Raw genomic sequence first — 21,444 nt, 5'->3', positions numbered from 1 at the left:
CCACATTTTAGAGCTCTCTGTTCTTAAGGTGCTGCCTACGAATGCCATAACTCCTGTTTGCATGTATTTTAGCTCTGCTAATGTAAGAACCTGTGATACTGAGAGCTTAGTATTGTTCACTCATTATATCATACATAAACTGGAAATGTAGCATATTTTTAGACTTCATAAGATTAAAAAGAATTTCACAGAAAAGTGGGGGCTTGTCAGCAGATTAGATTCAATTTGCTGTCTGAGAGCTAAATTACCTGATTTAATACTACAGCAGTTTTCATATAGAATCCAACCCACTGCCTGGAAGCAGGCACACTTCATCCCACTGTCGTTATTTGCAAAACACAGAGCCGTAAGATCTGTTTAGATTTCACTGAGTTACTGGATGGCCACGAAATAACTTTAAAAAAACAGTAATTCATTCACATCAGCACCTAGCTGAAACTCTGGAAAACACAACTACCAACTTCAGAAAGTATCCCAAGACAATTCCCCAGGGAAGACTGGAAAGGAAAATCAAATGGGTAACGACTCCATCTACAGGAATCAGGAGGTAAAAAGGATCCTGCTCTCCTTCCCATCCTCTCCATCCAGAAAAGGCCAACACTGTTCCTTCCACATTAGCTAATAACAACTTCCAATAAAGGGACATTTATAAAAAAAATCAGCATAGGTTACAGTTCATAGCACCCTGAGAAAAACTTTTTATTTTCACATACACCTGATTAAGGAAAACAGAAGCATGACACTGTAGCCACAAGATGTTAAACTTCCATTCACAAAGCCAGGCGTAGTGACTAAGAAAATGTTTGCAAATTTGCAGATGCAATTTCAGTCTCTAAGTCTTCTACAGATAATTTTTTTCGCTGGGGTCAGGAGGAAAACACATCGCTACATGACAAACACTGTCATTCGACAGGATTATTCTAACTTCAGCACCGTACTGCGTAACCTTTGCTAAAAGCATATGATCTTGTAAACAACTGTAGCTATGAAAGCACTGCAATAAAATGGTTACAAAAAAACAGAGATGAGTTCATGTTTTTAAGTTTTTATGTGCATTAAGGTCCAGACTTCAAAATTCTTACTCAGGAAAAGTGAAGTAATTGAGGTTAAAGTGAGTATTTTAAAATATTTTTTTCAGCAGAAGTGTTTATAGTTACACATGCTCAGCTCTTGATGTAAAGCCTACATACAAAATTTTTGTTGAGATGAAGATGAATTTACTTTCTCTGCAAAATTTTCTAGGCAGAATCCATCCAAGCTGAGCAAAGAAACTATTGCTAACCTTAAACGAGTTGAGGCAGGTACCCGACAGCCTGTTGAAGGTGGTTGGGAAGCAGACCACAGAGGTACTGCTGCTCCCACTGATATGCTGCATACTTCAAATAATCAGCATTAACGGGGAAGATCGGTACAACCAGACTCTTCATGAATACACATCAAGTCAAGAGTCTTCAAAAATGTCAAATTATTCCCAAAATTCTGGTTTTTAAGAAGTTGAGGGTATTTTAGACCTGAGGAATTTGTCTTGACAAGACTTTTGAAAAAAACTAAGATGTTAATTAAGAAGCAGATGCTTTAACAGATGTTTCACTACAGTCACAGCTCATGACTTGTGTTTTCCTAATTCAACGTAATATTATACGCACTGTGTTTTTAACATAGTTAACATAACTTCTTCCCTCCCCATCCCATCCATGCAAAAAGAGTATCAAATGAAATGGTTCTATTAGTTGTAAATTACCACACACGCTGTAAACCACATAGATTCCGGTATCTACTGTACGATCTACAGATACATTTCCAGAGTATTTTCCAAGTATTTCTCACTAATATAACTTCTAGCAAAACAGTAATAAATTCTGAGTAAGAAGCAAATATTTAGATATGATAAAAAAATACAAGCTCGTAGAACGTGGTGTTGTTTCATTCTCTATTTAACATGTATACTCTTGCTACCTACAATGAGCAGCCCAATTTGTAATCAGTGAATAAAATACTATAGTTTTTTATTAAGTTCCTTCTAGTTTCTTAAATCACTGTTTAAAACCGGCAACGCTTCATTGCTTAAATAAAACAAATTAAAAATAATGAGCTACATTCTTCTTCAGTGTAATTTGCCTCTATAGATCAATAATAACGGCAAATTTATCCCAAAATGTATTTATTAAAAGCAAGGAAACTGCACCTCAGGAAAACCTAACACCAAACCAGTAAAATTCTTCAGCAGAAAACTCAACAAGCCTCTGTTTTTGTGGATGGGCATGAAACATTTAGCATTTATACCTCAATTATGCCTTTTTTTTCCTGGGTACGTGACATTCTCTCACAGCACTGGTTTCCAGTCTCTGCAGACCCACCTTCCAGTGAAGCAAGACATCCCTCCCCACACAGCCACACAGAGGAGACCCCAGAACCTCTCAGCTTTTGCCGGGGTCCTTCATGTCCCTGATGCAGGACAGCATAACCCTGCGGCGCTGGGTCTGCCATCAAAGGCAGCGTGTGCCAGCTCACCTGGTTGTACAGGGCACAGATGTGCAGCGCCGTGTTTCCCGAGGCGTTCTGTGCACACATATCGGCGCCGTAGAAGAGGAGGTGCTCCAAATGTTGGACATGCCCATATCGGCAAGCCTGTCAAGAAATGCATTCATGTTCTGGTTATTATACAATCTAGGCAAGCATTGCAGGTAAGGTAAAGATTTTTAGCAGGTAAGATGCTATTTCACTTCCAGATGTGCATACTGTCCCGTAAACACCAATGTGTGCGCTTCAGGTACAGAAAGTCTCTGCATAAGTTTAAGCATCTGCTTATTTGAGGAACGGCAGTTTAAGGTATCAAGAAAATAGAAAGTTTGACACTTTTTATCCATAACACTCACAACTGTCAAATGTGACACGCAGACTGACAGAAGTTTTTTTGTCCTGCTAATCTTCGGACTGTTGCCCACTAGGTGGCATTGAAGATGATCAGACTGCCAAAGCTTGCTTTTAAGGTGTGAAAACAGTTGGGAGGAATCTGGCCAAAATTCAAGTAATCATCCTCTTGATTCTGCACTGTCAAGTAGACACACGGTATACACATGGCACTGATTCAAAGCAGAGAACATCTTCAAGAGTTACTTTATCAGTCACACAAATAAAATGTTAGACCCCTAATACTCAGAAATAAACCTCTACGAACAAAAGACCTCACTGAAATTAGAAACTTTCCTGATTACTAAATAAGTTTGAGAAAAATCACAGTATTTCCATTCATCAGTCTCATTTACTTGGCTAACTTCTCTATAGCACACCAGCTGAGCACCTCCCAATCTGTAATGTTATTAACTTCGTATCATCTCAGATCAGTATCATTCCTATACAATAATATGGAATTTAAGCTTAGAGATACAGGTATACAAAGTCATTCAGTCTGTCTTCGGTACCTGTAGGAGTTACAAACATACACATCTTGCAATTTGGATCACAAAAATTAAGTGCACTGCTCAACACACAAATTCAATCTGCGACACATTTCAAATCCCAGTCTAGTATCCTAAACCATCACATCTTTTCTTCCTCCATTTTCCATTTTCAACACACATAAAGGGGAAAAAAATGTTTATTACATAGTTTCTTAATATACAAATTATTTGTCAAAATAATGGAGACCTCACGCTAGCTGTTATTAGAACAGGAACATTTTGACGCTAGGCAACAGAAAGCAAGCATTCAACAACAAGCCAAGGGATAAACAGCACCAAACCATAACTGTGTTTCCGACTGAGGGAGATTCGAGCAAATGCACAATTAGCCATAAATTACCAAGTCTGCCTAGTCTCTAAAAGTCACTCAACATCTAGGTATGAATGTGCAGATGTAATTATTAAGATAAGTCCTAAAATACAACAACTAATTGCAACTTTTTGTCCTTACTACAATAACCTGGACTAAAACCAGGCCCTTTCTCCCCTTTGCTTCCTTTGGTGGAGCGGGACTTGCCTTCTCTTTGCCAATCAGGCAGTAACACTCGCTCAGCTTACAGGGAGGTGCTGGAAGACAGCCAAGGCAGCGGAGATGCATTTCCCTTGTTAACGGGGTCTGAGTGGTGGGTGAGCGGTCCAAACCACTCATCAGAGCTCCCCGATAAGGTCAACAGAGAGAGACAAGCATCTCCAGAGGATATCCATCCTTTTTATTACTACCCTAGCACAGCATGAACCTTAGCTTTTCCCCTTTACTGTAAGGGTAACCTAGAGGAGTAACTGCTACAGTTAAAGATTGTCTTAGCAAAATGAAAAATATAATTGCTACTGATTATTTCCCTTGCCATGCAAGGTAACTTTGCCTTGTTCACACAGATGACAACGTATGGGATTGTAACACATCACCATCCTTCTTAATTCATTGAGGAATGCTTGCATTACTGATTACTGAAAACAGACTGTCCATAATCCAGATGTAAATACTGATTTATTTAGGATTACAACCAGTCCAACGGGTTTGGAAAGCTCTGTTTCATTATGAGAAATAATAAGCATATGTGTATGAGGCTGGGTTTTCAAAGTAGGGAATTTTTCCTCTATATTTTCATGGAGTCCAGATGGGGTAATACTTTGATCTAGACAATCCATTTCCTCCACATCCTCAAAAACAATAGTAGTAAATCAATTCTTTTTCTTCTCTACTAGAGATGGATCCAAACATTTTTAACCTGAACACACTTACAGTGAAAAAGCTCAGATCCCTGCCCAAATTTGGGGAAGCTATCTCCCATTTCTTTCAAAGAACAGAAGAAAAGAAGATTAGTGCACAGAAAAGAAAGTAAGCCTAGATAACCTAAGCAGGCCTGTCAGGTTGATTACTCGTATCTTTATATTTATATTTATACATCAGTTCCATTTTTTTATGATTACTCAAACTCATCCACACAGAGGAAAGACATATAGTAGCTGCAATGACATTAGAACTGCTAGAAACTTTACACTTTGTAAAATACTGAGTTTAAATAAAGTGTTCTTGCACAACTGTTGCACAATATTCAGATGTTTCTGCAGAAGACAAGATAAAAGAGTTCAAAGAAAAACATGTCAAATGATGCCTTACCAAACGTTATAGGTCTTGTTAAGAGATACAGTTTAGGTCGTTGGTGAGGAAGGAGGTCTACCTTTCCAATAGCTATGGTGAAGCTGACCAAGATGTGCCAGCGTCTGGTGAATTCTGGCACCATAGCTGACTGCAGGTATCATAAGCACCATGAACCTCAAAAGATTACTTTTCTAAAATCATTTTTCTTTATAGAGCACGCTACCACCTTTATCCACACACCGAATATGTAGGAGAGGAAAGCAAAACCCATGCACAAACAGCAGAAGAAAAATCATTAGAATTGCAGTTTCCACACATGCAGGGAATGAAAACTGACTCAAACTGTGAGCTTGTAAGAGTTTAACATCCTTTAGTGCAACATACTGAAGGACCCTAGCAGCAGGATCCTGAACCCTGATCTTCCTGTAAAGTCCACCAGAGAGAAAGGAGAAAGTAACTCTGACAAACACACAAGAAGCATTACTAAGGATACCAAAATTGGTATGTAACAAAAAAAGAGAGTTACATTTTTTTACAGAAGTGCCACTAATAGGATGCTAAACTTCGAAGAGTTCATTACATAAACATGGCTAGCGCAATTTCTGCAGCAAAATCCACAGTAATCATAGAATTTCAAAGTTACAGAACTCCACTGGAACAGTTTCCACTTCTCATTCTCACCACAGCAGGATCCAAAGTAATAAGCAAACAGAAAAAGGAAGAGATTCCATACTCGTATGTGCATGGACTAAACATATCCAAACGGCCTTCAGCATTTAACCATAGAACATAAGTGGCACAATTCCTCACGCAAATCCAACTCCAAACAAAAAGTAATTTTTCCTACCTGATGAATTTCTTGCCATCCGTTTTCATCTTTGCAACTGACTGTAGCGTGTTCGTGGAGTAAGAGTTCACAGCAGTACGGATCCCCTCCCACAACAGCAGTGTGGTACAGTGGTGTCAGGCCACAGCTGTCCTTGTAGTTAGGAGATGCTCCAAGCTCTAAAAGGGTCTGAAAGCAATCATAAACTGTGAAAAATATAGTTTGGAGGGACTTCTAACTATAAACGGACTTCACCTGAAAAAGTATTTATAAGGTTGATACTTGCCATAACATATATTTTTGCTCACTTATTTAAAAGCTGATAGAATGGGCTGTGGCACAGACTAAGTTAAGCACAAAATGACCTTGGAAGAATTAGGATCTAAAAGAGTCTATTGGGATAGCAAAGAAAGGATGAGTGGCAATGTCCAATTTCCATCCTCTCATTAAGTTCAGAAATCTCAGTTCCAAAAATGCCGCATCACCTTTGCAATGCATTCACCTCTTCAGCTACAAGATGCTTTATCAAAAATGTCATGCAATCTGAATATCTGTCAAAAGGAAACAAGCAAAAGCCATAAACCTAAGACTTCATCTAGACTATCAAGGTGATTTAAGAATAACTGCTAAAATACAAAAGAAAACAGAAGGGACTGTGTTAACATATAATGTGTAATCCATGCCACTGGCATTTGCTTTCAAAGAGATAAGCAACAATAACGCTATTCCTGTTTCCTCAGACAGATCTTTCCCAACGTATCAACGAATAAGGTTAAATATCACCACTTTTTCTTTCTACCAAAATAAAACAGAAATGAAAAGGCCCTTTCTTGAAAGCAAATCCTAAGATTTGAAAGCCACAAGAAAGCACTAGCACAAGCACATACTAACGGATCCATTGAAGACAATACAGTAATTAACTGAAAACTTTCTTCTTTACATATTTTCTTTTTCTATAAAATAATATATAATTTACTACTGAAAGTATTTACCTTGAGGGTTACTTGGTTCTTGGCTCTGGCTGCTTTGTGCAGAGCTGTCATTCCATCTTTGGCTCTGAAGTCTAAATGTGCTCCTCCATTTTTGAGAGCTTTTATCACTTCTACTGTATTGTCCAGCTGAACTGCCAAAGTTAGGGGCGTTTCTAAAGCAGAGAATAGCACGCATTTGAAAAAAGATGAGAAAAGTTATAAAATAAGGCACATTTGCTTTCAAAATGTTAAAAAAGCTGCGCCCAAAAAAAATCTTAAATTGTCAATTTTCTCCTTCAGACAGCAAAACCATACAGATTCCATTAGCCTAGAGTTATGAGGCAACAGAAAGAACATGTGAGATTCAGCCCATGAATCAAGTTAGGTTGCACAAACCCAAGCTACTACTTCACATTGCTAGTTTTATTGTTCTGACCTCCACTTTCTAGGTCATGATAGTTTGGGTCCAGTCCTCGGTCCAACATCTTTGTGACTTTTTCCACTGAGAGATGGTGCACATAATCCATAAATTTTCTCAAATTAGCCTGAAACAAAGAGTGACAAATGAATCATTGTCTGATTTTAAAAATCAAATTTTGACATGAAGTAAAATATTCTGTCAGTTGACATCATTATCCATTGACATCATTGAACAGTAGCTAAATCACATTCCTGGAGAACCTGACTTTATACTGAAGGCATGAACCCTACAGTTTATAATGTTCAAACGTCAAACACAGTAAGAAGATTCTGGGTTTTATAGTTTTCAGGAAATAATAAGTGAAAGAGTCATTCAGAAAGAAATTATTATGGTGTACGTTGATCACTATTATTATCCTGACCTGCAAACGAGTCTAAAGACACAGATCAGCATTTTTGCAGCGTGCTGAAAGCAAGCTGTATTTACGAAATCAGGTTCATTTAAAATTACTAGTATACATATGGAAGAGCCAAACACAGGAATTTCTCTACGAAAGAAATTCCCAGACCACAGTTCACACATCCCTGTTGGTGCTGGCAGCACATACTGTTTGTTGTTCAGCAACTGGCCCAGGTAGTAACGAACTCCTACTTATTTCCTCAGACACACTACTCTGCTAAGTAGGCAATTGCTAACTACTCCAGTAAATTGGGCATACCTTCGTATGAATCTTGGCCAGCTGCTTTTCATCAAGATTGAACTGTTTGTACACTCTTTTCTTGTATCGAAACTGGGGGAGGAAAAAAAGAATAAATTTTAAATGCCCTACTTTGCTTCAAAACTCAAAATAAAATTTTCTGACCTTACTGGAAAGGATCATCCATGATGATGTAGATTTAGGCAAAACTGAAAGGCTTAGTATTTCATTTTGAATATTCAACAATAATCAGCACTCTGCTTAACATAGAGGCATCATAGTTTTACAGTTCATGTAAGCAAAAATCATATCTTGTATAAATATAGTGAAATCAGTGAATGTGTTTGGGAAATGAGATCAGTCTCTTGAATCTGCATAAATAAGCAAGAATTACAGTGAAAAGAGCTTTTTCCTAAGGATATCTTTGTACTTTCGTCTACAGTCTCAGGCAGAAAGAAGAACTGGGAAGGCACATTAGATAAACAAATACATATTTCAAAATACCAGCTTCGCATTTCTGAAATATATAAAAATAAGTATTCCTGAGAAAGCGCTTAATCAACACAGGCAGAACTTACACATGGGAACAGTTCTGATGTTTAACAGCGCTGGTCTTGTGAAGTGGGTTCAGAGCATCACCTCTTTTTCAGGCTGAAACTCACTCACATTTTACCCTGAACAGTTTGCTACCCTGTGGCCAGACTAGCAAGATCTATGGCAAAAATCATGGGGGTTACATAGTTCTAATTTACTAATCGTACTACACAGAATTCAAAGAATGCAGCATGTCTGCTGGACAAGGAAGACTGTACCGAATGAGGTTTTAAAACCAGCTTTTCACAAGATCACTTTTAACCCCTGAATTGCAGTCCTTTAGCTGCAGAGAGAATTTTGCAAACAGCGAACGCTCATGAAACAACATGACAGAAAAAAAAAAAGTGGCTATTTAATTTGCTTATGGCTCTAATATGGACATCAGTGATTGAATCTCTGAAATAAACTGATAGAAAAGCTAGGACTTGAAACCGTCTCTGGACCCTGGTTCTTTTTTCGTGATCTGTGTTATAGTCAAGTCTATTAACTGCAGATCATTAGTGGTTGATGTACCACCATACAAGCCATACCAAAATTAATTAAATACTAGTTTCATGCCCCAGTTTCCTGCTATACTGTGTTTCAGTGTGATCTGGCTCTGTTCCATGTTCGCCCAGTGCCATAATAGCTCTGCTCAGTTTATTCCCCAGCTGCACAGCCTCTGCTCGAGCAACAGAGAGGGGGGAAATTCCCTTCACATGTACACACACCCTCCTCCATTACTGCTCTCCCAGGAGACAGACAGAGGAAATCTGTGCATTCTGCAGGAGGGCACAGAGGGAACTAGATGGAGAAAGGAAGAAAAAAAAAAAAAAGACAGCTTCACCATGACAGAAAGACCTTCTCTTTGGAAGAAAGGAAAGGCTGGTTATTTAGCAACTGCTGCCCTACTATTGCAAACCTAATCAGAGACCCAAAAGCTTAACCTAAACAAATCTCCCAGAGGGGCTGATTCTTTGCAGCCTTTTGAGGATAACACACGGAACAGCTCCACTGAGCAAGTGAACGTCAGCACTTCCGTGAGCAAGGGTTCAAGTTCAGACTTGCTGATCACTATTTCCCAAATGCAATTCAGGGGCGTGTAGAACCTTCAGATACAGCTTACTGTATAATTTCTATCAGAATACAAATGTTTCAGAGATTAGATCCAAAAATACCTCAAGTGAAGGAACTCCTTTATTCACTGGCTGTGGGTATTCCCTAAGCAGTCGTTCCTCATCCAAAAACTTCCCATCTCTACCATTGCTTGCAGGCTGGAACAGTCCATAATTCAGGACATCTTTCAAACTCTGATTCAAAGTGCACAAAATTCGTTGCTTTGCAACCCACACTGAAGCTTCTGGGTTAAATCTAATGCATTTCTGCAATGAGAAATTATTAAAAATTCTAATTAATGAAAAAACATTTAAACAGTATCTTACATTCTAAAATTTACAATGTCATAAATATATACACACACAATAAACCTACAAATTCCATGACAAAACATATGTCAACAGAATTATATTCCTCTGTAATAACAAATGCACAAGTATTGTGAAAACACAGGACATTACACGTCCTTCCACAAACATCAGAGACCACGTCCTTCTTCAGAGAAAGAACACTTTCATGGCAAACCTGTCTGAAAGCCAAGTGAAAGGGATGTTACAAGATGTGTAACCACCCACTTGATTCTAGGCTACTCTGACAATCAGTTTGATCCACAACAATTTCACAAAAAAAAAAAAACGGTATTCAGGCAAGAATTCTAATTCATTTTAAGCCGCATTTATCTTAGGGTAAGTTTATGGAAGGAACTATATGATGTGAAGCAGCAGAGGACTTGAAAACCCTGCAAATCCTTTCCAGTTCTCTGCTTCTTACCAAGCTGGAATTTAGGAATTTAAAATGTGTGTTCTGAGTGTGCGGTGCTGCTGACTCACCTCATACTGGGCCATGGGAGGGCTCATACCAAGCCACTGCGGCAGAGCTACAGCACAGGAGCCCCCTCTTTGCCCACTGAAAGGATGTCCCCGTCCCCCCAGGATTCCGCACAGGATGCAAGGATTGCACGTGGGCCAAAAAAATTTTAACAGACATATCTTTTTTTATCAGTACATTTCCATGTGTGTAGCTGTAATTCTGGCTATAGTAATAATGTCAGTAAATGCTCTTCAGGCCTTTTCTGAACACCTCTGTTACGCTCCAAATTATAATTGTACATAGAAATATGAGAACAGAAGAGCAAGTAAAAACAGGATCGATGTTTTCTGAAGAGAGTGAAGTGTTTCCTTTGCTTCCATGGCACTCACCTCTGCCAGCATCTTTCTAAAGTCCCAACACCATGCATAAGAAAATGGCTGCAGTTTGTCTTATAGAACCACATATTTATCCTAGGAAGCTCTGCATACACCTGAAAGTAACCCCTGACCCCACATATACAAATCAGGTAAAAAAAATCATTTGAATATTTCAATTCTGAAAGTTGAAGAGATGTCCTCCTCCATCACTGCTGACTAGCAGGGCCACTGAAGCTGCTGTGATAGCATCTCACAGGGGTTTGCCCAAGGAAGCAAGGCAGGCTTGTGAACGTTGGGCTCTGCCCAGCTCCACTGCGCCTGGCATGAATTTCTACAGCATTTATGCACATTGCATCAGCAACACACAATATTTATCTCCTGAAAGAGTTTGCTTTCCACACGTCTGGCATTGGCACATTCCTATGATAAGGACAGGACGTAACAGTTTAACCACCTTCACTGGACTGAAATGGCGGTGAGGAATTCTTTTTGTGCAGTAGTTCGAAGGCTTGTTTTAAAATGAGTTATCTGATAACTATACCGCTATTTTATTTCTACCACACTAATGGCAGAATTTCTACCATTACAATATTTTATAGAGTCCTCAATGGCAGAATAAATACGGAAACACTTTGAAACTAGTAATGGAGAGGAGTAGATGGAGGCTGCTGCCACTCTCTTGGAGGCAGCTACTGAACAAAAGGATAACAAAGAGCACTCAAAAGCTGCATCAGGTGTATTTGAGATCAGTCTGCCCCTGGAACACCACCCCTGCACCACTTCTCTGTCCGTCTGGCAGCCCTCCCACGACAGAGACCACCACAGTCATCATCTGTCATAGACGAGCCATTACCTACTGCCATACTTTCTACCCTGAGAAACTGTCAGCTGAATCACAGCAGAATCTAGACACAGACTGCTTTAGTTATGAAATCAGTAAGAATTCATTAAATGCACATGGTGTGGTGACCACAAGGAAATGAGACAGTAGCTGAGTCAAAAAAGCTGGACAACTGTTTCTAGTCTTCAATGACTTAATATTAAAAAAAAATAAATCAAAAAATAGGGATAGTTTAGTGGCAAAGACCTACAGAAACATATATGAAACATACAGATATTGTGCACTGACAGAGGATCTATTCTTTCCACCCTTTCTGTTGCATCCCACAATGAGACAAAATGCAATAGTTTGTCTTGAAGGCTAGCTACATAATCTATAAAAATTACAACAGTTCTTTAAAATAATAACCAAAAAAGAAGCCCTTAGTGGCTCAAAAACATTGTCAAAACCACACGAGGCAACTCAAAATCCAAGTCTAGCAGCAAGACAGCATATCAACATTGGTTGCTGAAATGCAAGACCTATGTTTTTGATATCCAAGCTCTTCCGATCACGAGCAACATGGTCAATTATAATCTTGCATTCCTGCACACTGGTGACAGTAAGCCACTAAGCACAACTGAAGGACTGGAAGCAAGGCAAAAATATAGCTCATCCGCACCAGCTAAAGGGAAGATATTAATTCAACAGGAATAATGTTCATGATACAGAATCTCTGAGGAATAACATTCATCCGTTCAAAATCTATCAACTAACACATCTTTTTCATCCGACTCACAAAGCTGTCGATCACACAGAGCTGCGCTGTGACAGAGGAACCATGACAAACGGTTTGTACCGCTGCCTCCAAAACGGGATTGTCAAAATATCAAAATACAAGTCATTCCTTTCAATAGAAGACGTCGATACTAAAGATGTGACAACCAAAAAGTGGAAAATGCAAATGAGAGTTGGGTATTATGAAAAAAAATGGAGCAAGTGGCTCATTTTGATTTGTGCTCAATGTTCGACTTAATTCTTGGAGGCACTGCTTGCCTTCATCAAAATGCATTCAGAAAACACAGAATTCATGAGATGAAAGGTCAAAAACACCAGTCTGGCCACACCGTCATCCGCAGGCAAGTCAGATCACCTGTCCAGATCAAGGGCATAAGAACAGATGTCAGCAGCACTCGCAATGTTTCCATCCTCGAACTGAAGATACAAAGAGGGAAGATCAACTTTAAAGAGCTGATGAACAATCAGCAGCAGCAATGAACAATCAGTCACAAAACGTGATACAGAAGAATACTTGTGAACAGTTGCAAAGGAAAACCTGGAATAGATCTGAGGCAGCGGATGGCAGTGCAGACTGGTAACAAGTAAAAATGGGGGCATCTCAAGCAAAAATGTGACTCAAGCTGCAGCTGTGACAACAGGGTTCCTACCTTCATAAGATTAAAACTGCACAAACTAAGCAAGCATTTTATCTAAGAAAGAAAAGTACCAAAGGAAAAGATTCTTAATCCTGAAGGCAAATGAAAACTGTAAAAGTAAAGAAAGGATTCAAAAGTGTAAAAAGCAATGCAGAAGCAGAAAACACGAAGTAGCTACAACTTAGGCTGTTGCTTTACCAAACTGCCACTTACCAAACAACATTTTCCATGGAAAGTCCAATACGATAAAAACTGGGGAGGGAGGAGTCTGTAAATGCTCATTACTGAAGTGGAGCAGCAAAACAGATGGGCAGAAAGCATTTCAAAGAAGTCTTCAGCAGACCAATCCCATCTGAGCATCAGAATTTAATAAAACATATGAATATGAGCATTTCGATTTTAAATATAACCCAGAGGGACTGTGTATGTATAGGATAAAACAAAAGAGCGGAACAAACACCATGTGTTGATAATAAAACGATGAAAACATTCCTTAAAATGATTGGCTGATAGATCTTTTCTTGAAGCCTGGGAAAAAGAGCAATTCTAAGCACAAAACGTAGGACATCACTGTCAGAATATCACACAAATGAGATTTTCTTGATAACAGCTACTGGAGAAGAACCAGACTCCTTTCAGTTCTAGGCAGAATCACTTGTGATATGTTCCTCCATGGGCTGATAAAGGAAATGGATACAAGAAGGCTTCCCCTGGATTCAGACCAAAAAGGTCCAGGGACAGGTCGCCTATGCCAGGCATAAAAACAGAGCAAAGCCAGAGGAAAGCGCAGACACATTAGCTTACCCAGTTCTCCACGTCCAAAAGACATTTGATGCCATGTACAGACACCGTTGCCTTTAGGCACAAGGTAGGCAGTCGCCTTAGGCGGCAAACTGCTGGGGGCTGTTGACCTTCCGACTTCGCTTATCAACGAGGAAAGAGGGAGAGCTGTCACTGACCAGCGCCGCTGACAGCGTGAGACTGAACTTTGGTGCCCTGGGGATGCAGCATCCTCACGTCAAGGGCAACCACAATTCAATATTGCCTAAGCTGCCAAGAAACCCTCCACCACCACTGCAAAGAGAGGAGGAACTAGTTGGTTATTGTCCTTTCCATCTCAATTGCAAGTAGCAGGGGTCATCCTCAAGCCAGAGCCCTCTGGGCTGGAGCACTGCAAATAAGCTTCTGGTCAAAAGAGATGACATCTGTGTCCTGCCTCCATAAAGGATCTACTAAAGCTGAGCCTCCCAGCTTATTAAATCAGGAAATAAAATTACAGATAATATAGCTTTTTTACCTGCTCTCCTATGCACATATGTTCATGAATATGGAGGGATTTCTGTGGTCTCCATTCCCTCAGTAATGGGAAAAAATAACCTTTCAGTCACTCATTTAAATATTCCTCACCCTCTTGTGCGAAGGACGACACCTACTTGAATGCAGGGGATGCCCAAAAGCAGTAAGAAATTACTCTTTCTACAAAGTACTGTTTCAACACATTGGATTATCATCTGCACTGAAAAGGAGACAAAAAAGAACTGATATAAGAACAGAAAAGTAAGTCTTCATGAGAGCTTCCTACGAACTTGTCAAGGTTTACATTATCTTTAGAGTTTCAAAAGAGAATACAAGGGCAACAAGACAAATTTCCTGCAATGGGTGATAATTTATAATGTTTTCTATAGCAGCACGTCCTACTTACGATGGTTGGTACTTATCTCATACGTGCAGTGAAATAAAGGTGATTTACAGCAGTCACTGCAGATGAGCAAACTTCTATTCCTAGGGACTTTAGCTAGGAATTTAAAGCTTCCCAGGCAGGTCAAATTTTATCTGAAACCCTAAACTCGCCTTATTTTAAACAAATATATTCTTGATCATACTTTCCACAAAACAATAAAGAATAAAAATGTAAAACTAAAGGATGCCTTTTCATGCTTCTTTGATTAAACAGACTAATTTTAAACACCTCTTACATTAAATTAATTATAACTATACAGAAATGGGGTGTATGTTGGATTTGGCTTTTTGGCTAACAACACAGCTCTTGAACTATGATCTTACAGCTCTTGAACTATGATCTTCTCCAAGCTTTGCTACACTACTAAGCTATCAGTCCTCCTGTTTGCAAAACTGAATCCAGATTTCAGTTTTCTGTACAAGAGTTTGTGGACTGATAAATTAAATCAGAAATAGATCATCTGCTGAGCTGTTTAAAACAATTGAGTTACTTTTCATTAAGAGTTCATTGCAAAGGAAAAAAATGCAAACAGTAAAGCAATAAAAATGAACAAATGAAACACAAAACCTAAAATAATTTCATTTCCTGCACAAAATGAATTTAAAAAAAAAAATTGTTCCAATAGTGTCAATAAATAACTTATTATTGGTCTAAAACAATACAGTAATGAAAGAAGAGGGCTTCAGGCAGCTTACCTCTCTCTGCTTTTAACAGCAGAGTAAAGCTAGCAAGTAAAGCCAAGCTTTCCATTTTACCGGATCTCATTGACCACGGAACACAGCCAAAGATACAGCAAGCTGGTAGGACCATCAATAAAATCCTAATCATGTGAAGTCAGAGCCTGTCTCGACAGAGGACTTCACTACAGGCAAAATCCTTTTAAATTTAAGATGTACAACACTGGATTTCAGTATTTCAATCAATACTGAAATGAAAGACGCAAAGTGATGACTGGTTCAGCCTAGATTTAATAAAATCCTGTGTGTGGCTCACAGCAGCCTCAGCCCTGCTCTGCCCTCCGAAGCCTTCCTGTCCAGCTTGGGTCCCACACCTCTTCCCCTTCATGGACGTTCATCTCACATCATATAACCTAATGGAGTGATTTCAGCAGGAACCAGCTCAATCCTCATCTGAAAGAATTTTTAAGTACAAGAATTGAAGACAGAATGCTTCCAACACAGATTTCTCTGAGTTTCTCCAGCACTGTGTAGATTCGGCTTTAAAAAATAAGAGCTCTACAACCACACCTGAGGCCACACTGTCAAAACAGCTCTTCCCTGTCAGCCTGTAGACAGGCCATCTCGTATCAGTCTAAAAATGAACTTAATTAAAAGGAAAGGAATAATTTCATCTGAGATACATCTCCAATGGCAGCACAGTATGATGTAGATCTTAAATGTCAGCACAGAGTGATGTATGTAGCACACATCCATGAAACAAATGTGGTTTCATAACCATCTTTGAAATGAAAAAAGTCTGATGCCTACCGTCAACTGAAAAACCCGACAACAGCATCCAAGGAGGCCCACGGTAATTTAGATAATTAATCCAAAACTTGGACACGCTGTGGTTCTAGAATCAGTAAGTAATTCCCAAGACCTTCCCTGGGATGAGATCGTTATTCCTATCGTAGCATTTGTGGAAGACAATGATGTTTTTCCTACAAAGTTACAACAGCAAACTTCTATAACTTTATGCTCCTAACATTCCAGACATTGAATTTTACACGTTCAGCCATGAAAGAAACACAACTTGTTAGTTCTTTGGGAGAAAGAGTGAGGAATTTGGACTGTAGATTTCTAACACATAAGGAATATTCAACTTTTTTTTTTTTTATTAAAAACAGAAAAAAAACTTTTCTTCCCATATACTCATTTAATCAGACATTTTTTAACAAGTGGAAAGTCTGTTCAATTCTTTCTGTGAATCATGAGAGATTAAATCTTTTCTTGAAAAATCTCTATTTTCATCCCATAGACGTAGAGATGTAACAGCATGCCACAGGTCCACAAGTTAGCTTGCAAATGACTCCTCTAGGAAAACCAGAAAAGGTTTGCTTTATCCTCCCTGATATGTTTCCAGTATAAGCAGTGAGGAGGAGAGAATAAAACAGTGATTCCATCTCATTGCAAAAACTGTGCAACAGTACAATGCCACGCTTTATTCTTCCTCCAAACTGAGTGTGTTGATTTCTCTAGGTGGAAGTCTGAGAAACAGCACTGTGTAGCAAAGGCATAGCAGCAAAAGAGGAAGGAAAGATTTATTTGTGCTTCTCTTTCCTCATCTTTATGCTCTAAAAGCCACCAGCTATCTAATCAGGATATCTTTCATGGAAGGATGACAGAGAAAGGCAACTAATCTGGCAAAGAGAGAGAGAATTTGATGACCTCCTGCTAGACTCCAGCCCAATGTCAATCACAAACTATCTTATGAAAAGAGAAACTAGAGAAGACAATGGGGTTATACATGTATGAGGCTTTCATAGACATAACGTGATTTGGGGCTTCATCCCTCATCTACTGATGAGATATTAGAAATCTAATTCTCTTTCTTCTACCCAAAGACCTCTGAATGCAGATCAGACAGGTATTTTGCTTTATGATCCCAGCTTTCACCAAGTTAACATACTAAATACACTCTCTCAGATGCGATCGTGCCTTTAGTTCAGGCAATCAGTCAGACTTACCTCCGGGGTAAAACATGTATACATTAAAAAAAACACAACATACATGTTCCCTGTAATATGCCAAAAAATGTTTAAGATAACAGAACAGATCTACTGCAGATTCAAGCCAGCAAAGCTAACCATTTAATTTTACCTTTTCTTTTTTTATTGTAATGCAATATGCCTCACCGTTTGCTGCAGATCAGGTATTATAATTCGAATCACTAATGTGTTGCTCTGACTGTCTTCCATTCTGCTGCTTGGCTTTTCTGCTGTTGCTCTAATTGTGTCATAAATAGTTTCTTCTTTGGAGCTGTCTGATTCAGATTCAACAGAATAGTCGGAAAAGCTTTGTGCCATTTCATCTTCACTTGATGTTGGGCTACGAGGCATGTTCCAAGTTTTTTATCTTGCTAATACAAAAGGAGAAAGAGAAAAAGATAAGTTAAAGTCTCCAAAATGAAGCAGCTACAAGTTTTGTTTTCTTGGAAGTAATACGCACTTAACAACAAAGTTAGATGTTTTATCCTCCTTTTATTTCCTCCTGTAATTTATGTGGGTAGGCAGAGTGTAGTGGAAATAAATCTGGCTACCAATTTACTACAGAAGAGGAAGCAAGACAGGAGAAGGAAAAAAAGTAATAAAAGGGAAGACGACCTTTCCTCCCAGGCACACCCAACCTCCCCCAAAGGATCCAGAAAAACCCAGCATAATTACCAGGTTCTCTGCTAAATAGCACTGTTGTAAACTGTACTTAGAACTAGATTTGGCTTTGGAGCCCACTTCTCCCAGTGTAAAAAAGACATTTCAGGGAATTAATACAGGTCGTAAACTAACCTCATCCTCTGCATCGAGAAACTGTACAGGTAAGGCTTCAAAAAACAGACAGTATTTTCCAACTGCACAATCAACCAAAAAATGAAATACTACAGGGAGCCAGACAGATGCAGATGCTGCTTTGTGGTTTATGGCTCATACAACATCCTTTAATATCAATACTACCAAAAATCTGTCTATTATACGTACTGCAGATATATACAATACAGATTTCTGAAACATTTTTAATCTGTGGTATGGATCAGGCTAAAATGAAAGTAATGTTTATTCCAAAGTAAGGGCATTTGTATTCAGAGGTCTCACAATAAGAACAACAGAACATTTTCCTTCTGGGTTTTCCCGAAGACAGCCGCAAAAGACTTTTTTTATCCCCCAAACTAAAAGTTTCTCCAGAAAACAGAAATTATTATTATGTGGAAAAATGGGAAAAAAAATTTGTACCGTAAAAAATTGAAAAGACCACCATAAACTTTGCAGTGCTTGGTAATCATATATGCTTCCAGTTTTCAGAGGCCAGAAAAACATAAACCTTATTTTTCACATTTTCCATGAGAAACCTCCCAAGACAACTTCTCTGCTTTTTAAGTAAAAAAAAAAAATCCTGTTAAAAGAAAAAAAAAAACAACCAAGTCCACTGTCAGCCCACATTAAGAAAAAATACGTTAAAGCAAAAGTGCAGCAGAGTGAAATGACTCCACCAAGGTCACTCATATACCAGGTGACTGTACTGAGCTATCCAAATATACATTTCCTATAACGATCTCACAGTCAGCTCCCCGTAAGTAAATACAGTCAAACAGCAGTAGGGACTACGAGAACATTTTTTACCACTGTGTTTCACGATTTAGTTTGAGCCAACTAAATATCACAACCAGATTACCCATTCCTCTTCACCATCCGGTCATTTATACTGCAATGATTACAAAGCAGGCATAAAAGGCTAACGCTCTAATTTAGCATTTTAAGGTGACCATATGTTGGAGCCAGTGTTTACACCAGAGGACAACCAGTGGTGAGGCAGGCCTAAAGCTTGAGGTCAAGGGCAAGCATTTCCAAAGCACATCGCATACCCACATCATCAAGTCTTACTGTTATTTCTGATGAAGGACAATTCCAGTGTTATTACCCTCAGCTATAATTACTAATGAAGACAAAAACAGTGCATTTAAAAATCTGAAAGCATGCCAGTTCACAGCAGCTTAATGCAAGGCTCTATTTACAAAAGAAAACTCTTCAGGGAGTATTTCATTTTCTTACTGCTTCACTGAACTGTAGATTAATGCTGATCTCCAAAGCACCTTAAGTCAATAAAAAGCATAAACATTTCAATGGCTTCCTTATTTATCTACCAATGCTAAATCACATGAAGCCAAAACGTAGTAGGTCGACACATAGTATTTAAGAGCAGAAGAGGTATAGGCCAGTCAGTGAGTGTGAGGAAAAAGGCATTAAGACCATCACACAGTTTGTCTCTCCCTAAAGCCATCTGAGAGCACAATACACTCCAGGGCAATGGATTCAACTCCTCTGACAGAGAGCAGTAAACTGCAATTATACAGAATACAAATAAAGAGCTGAATTAGGAAAAAAACTTCCCAAGGTTTTGGCAAGAGGATTTTCATGCAAAAACTACCCAGAAATATCTCCTTATGGGGTACCAAAGGGAAATCACTAGCTGAAGAACCAACTCCCAGGTATCAAGCACTTATTTTTAATACACAGCGAGACAAAGAAATCCTTGGAGACTCATCAACAAGGCACAAGTCACCTAATTTTCTGGAATGCAGATTTTTTTCAAAAAAACAAAAGCAAAAGCAACCACAGAAAGGCTAATGAAAGACGATCTACAGCGGCAAAAGGAACAGAACCTATGCTGCACCAGTGCTATGGAGAAGCAGGTCACTTAAACACCTTTTTAAACAAGACAATCTAACCACTGGAGAAACTAAATTAGTACAGGTGCCAGCGTAGGGCAGATCCTGCCAGGGAGCAGAGGTCAAGCACCTTCTCCCTAAACCTACAGACACTTCTCAGCTAAATCCACAACCTTCGGGCAATTTGGTTCTTTGGCTCTCTAGCTGTGTGCAAATGGAAGATATCACCATTTGTTAACCAGAGATGCTCACCATCACAGCTCCCACAGGGAAGTTCTTATCTTTTAGGAACTCTTTCATTTTTGTCCCAGTGATATTTCAAAGACTTTTCCACAACCAAAACTATTAACTCAGGAAGAGTAAGGCAGGCTGCCTGGCTTACTAGGCTTGTACAGCAGAAGAAGATATAGCATCCCAGGTTCCTAATTCCCAGCTGGCAATTCATTGGTTCAAAAGGCTGTTCTATTGCTAAAATATAGATTACTTTTTGCTGACATGATTATCTGGGATGTCATCTTTCATTCTCTTAAAAACACAACAGATCTTTGCTTCCTATAGTTAAGCTGATTGTATTTTACATCAGTATCATACATCAGTGGCTGCTTTCGGTATAGAGAAGTGCTGAGTGAAGAAAAGTTTCTCTGTAAACGAATGAAAACAGATTTCCAAAGATCTTGGAAGCAAACTCACTATCAAAACTACCACCACGACAGTCTTTGCTCCACATCCTGTCCTCTATCTACATTTTCAGCTCCCCTACCCTGAGCTCCCCGCGCGTCCCAGCCCCAGGCGCTCTGCTTCCCTGGCCCCCACGCATCCCCTGAGCACCGGCTGAACAAAGCAAGCACGAGGTCTGGGGGGTTAAACCCGACTTCTGACACAGGATGGCCGCAAAACAGCTGGAAGATGAAAGAACAAAAGAGTGGCTACACGCTCGCCCTTCTTACTGTACTCTTCCCTCAGCACCTTGCCCTTTAGCTCTGCGGGAGCACCGGGATGTTTACTCTGTGGTTATTGCCGGGTTACACTTCTCAGGCCAACAGGCCAGATGAAGAAAGCTGAGCTCAGATTGCTGCCTTCCCCTCACAGATGCTATTTTTACTTTTTTTTTTTTTCTCTATCCAGCCAGCAACTTTCATAAAATCTGCAGGAATTTCTTATCCTGCTAATTGTTACCACCCCACCATTAAAGGGAGTTGAAAACAGCCTATGAATA

General features: G+C 39.2%; 1 protein-coding gene across 1 annotated transcript in view; it reads right to left on the bottom strand.

Annotated features, from left to right (window-relative positions):
* The window catches only part of SHANK2 (SH3 and multiple ankyrin repeat domains 2), a 331,195-nt gene that overhangs the window by 297,094 nt on the left and 12,657 nt on the right, over positions 1-21,444 (bottom strand). Inside the window, exons 2-8 of the mRNA XM_075425300.1 lie at positions 17,707-17,930; positions 9,731-9,934; positions 8,001-8,072; positions 7,298-7,406; positions 6,883-7,034; positions 5,912-6,079; positions 2,512-2,628 (exon numbers count right to left, since the gene is read on the bottom strand). Coding sequence (XP_075281415.1) covers positions 2,512-2,628; positions 5,912-6,079; positions 6,883-7,034; positions 7,298-7,406; positions 8,001-8,072; positions 9,731-9,934; positions 17,707-17,910 — 1,026 coding nt within the window. The 5' untranslated portion in view covers positions 17,911-17,930. The remainder of the gene's footprint in view (positions 1-2,511; positions 2,629-5,911; positions 6,080-6,882; positions 7,035-7,297; positions 7,407-8,000; positions 8,073-9,730; positions 9,935-17,706; positions 17,931-21,444) is intronic.

Source organism: Opisthocomus hoazin, chromosome 7 (assembly GCF_030867145.1).
Source record: "Opisthocomus hoazin isolate bOpiHoa1 chromosome 7, bOpiHoa1.hap1, whole genome shotgun sequence".
NCBI lineage: Eukaryota > Metazoa > Chordata > Aves > Opisthocomiformes > Opisthocomidae > Opisthocomus > Opisthocomus hoazin.
This window is presented reverse-complemented; position numbering and strand designations above follow the sequence as displayed.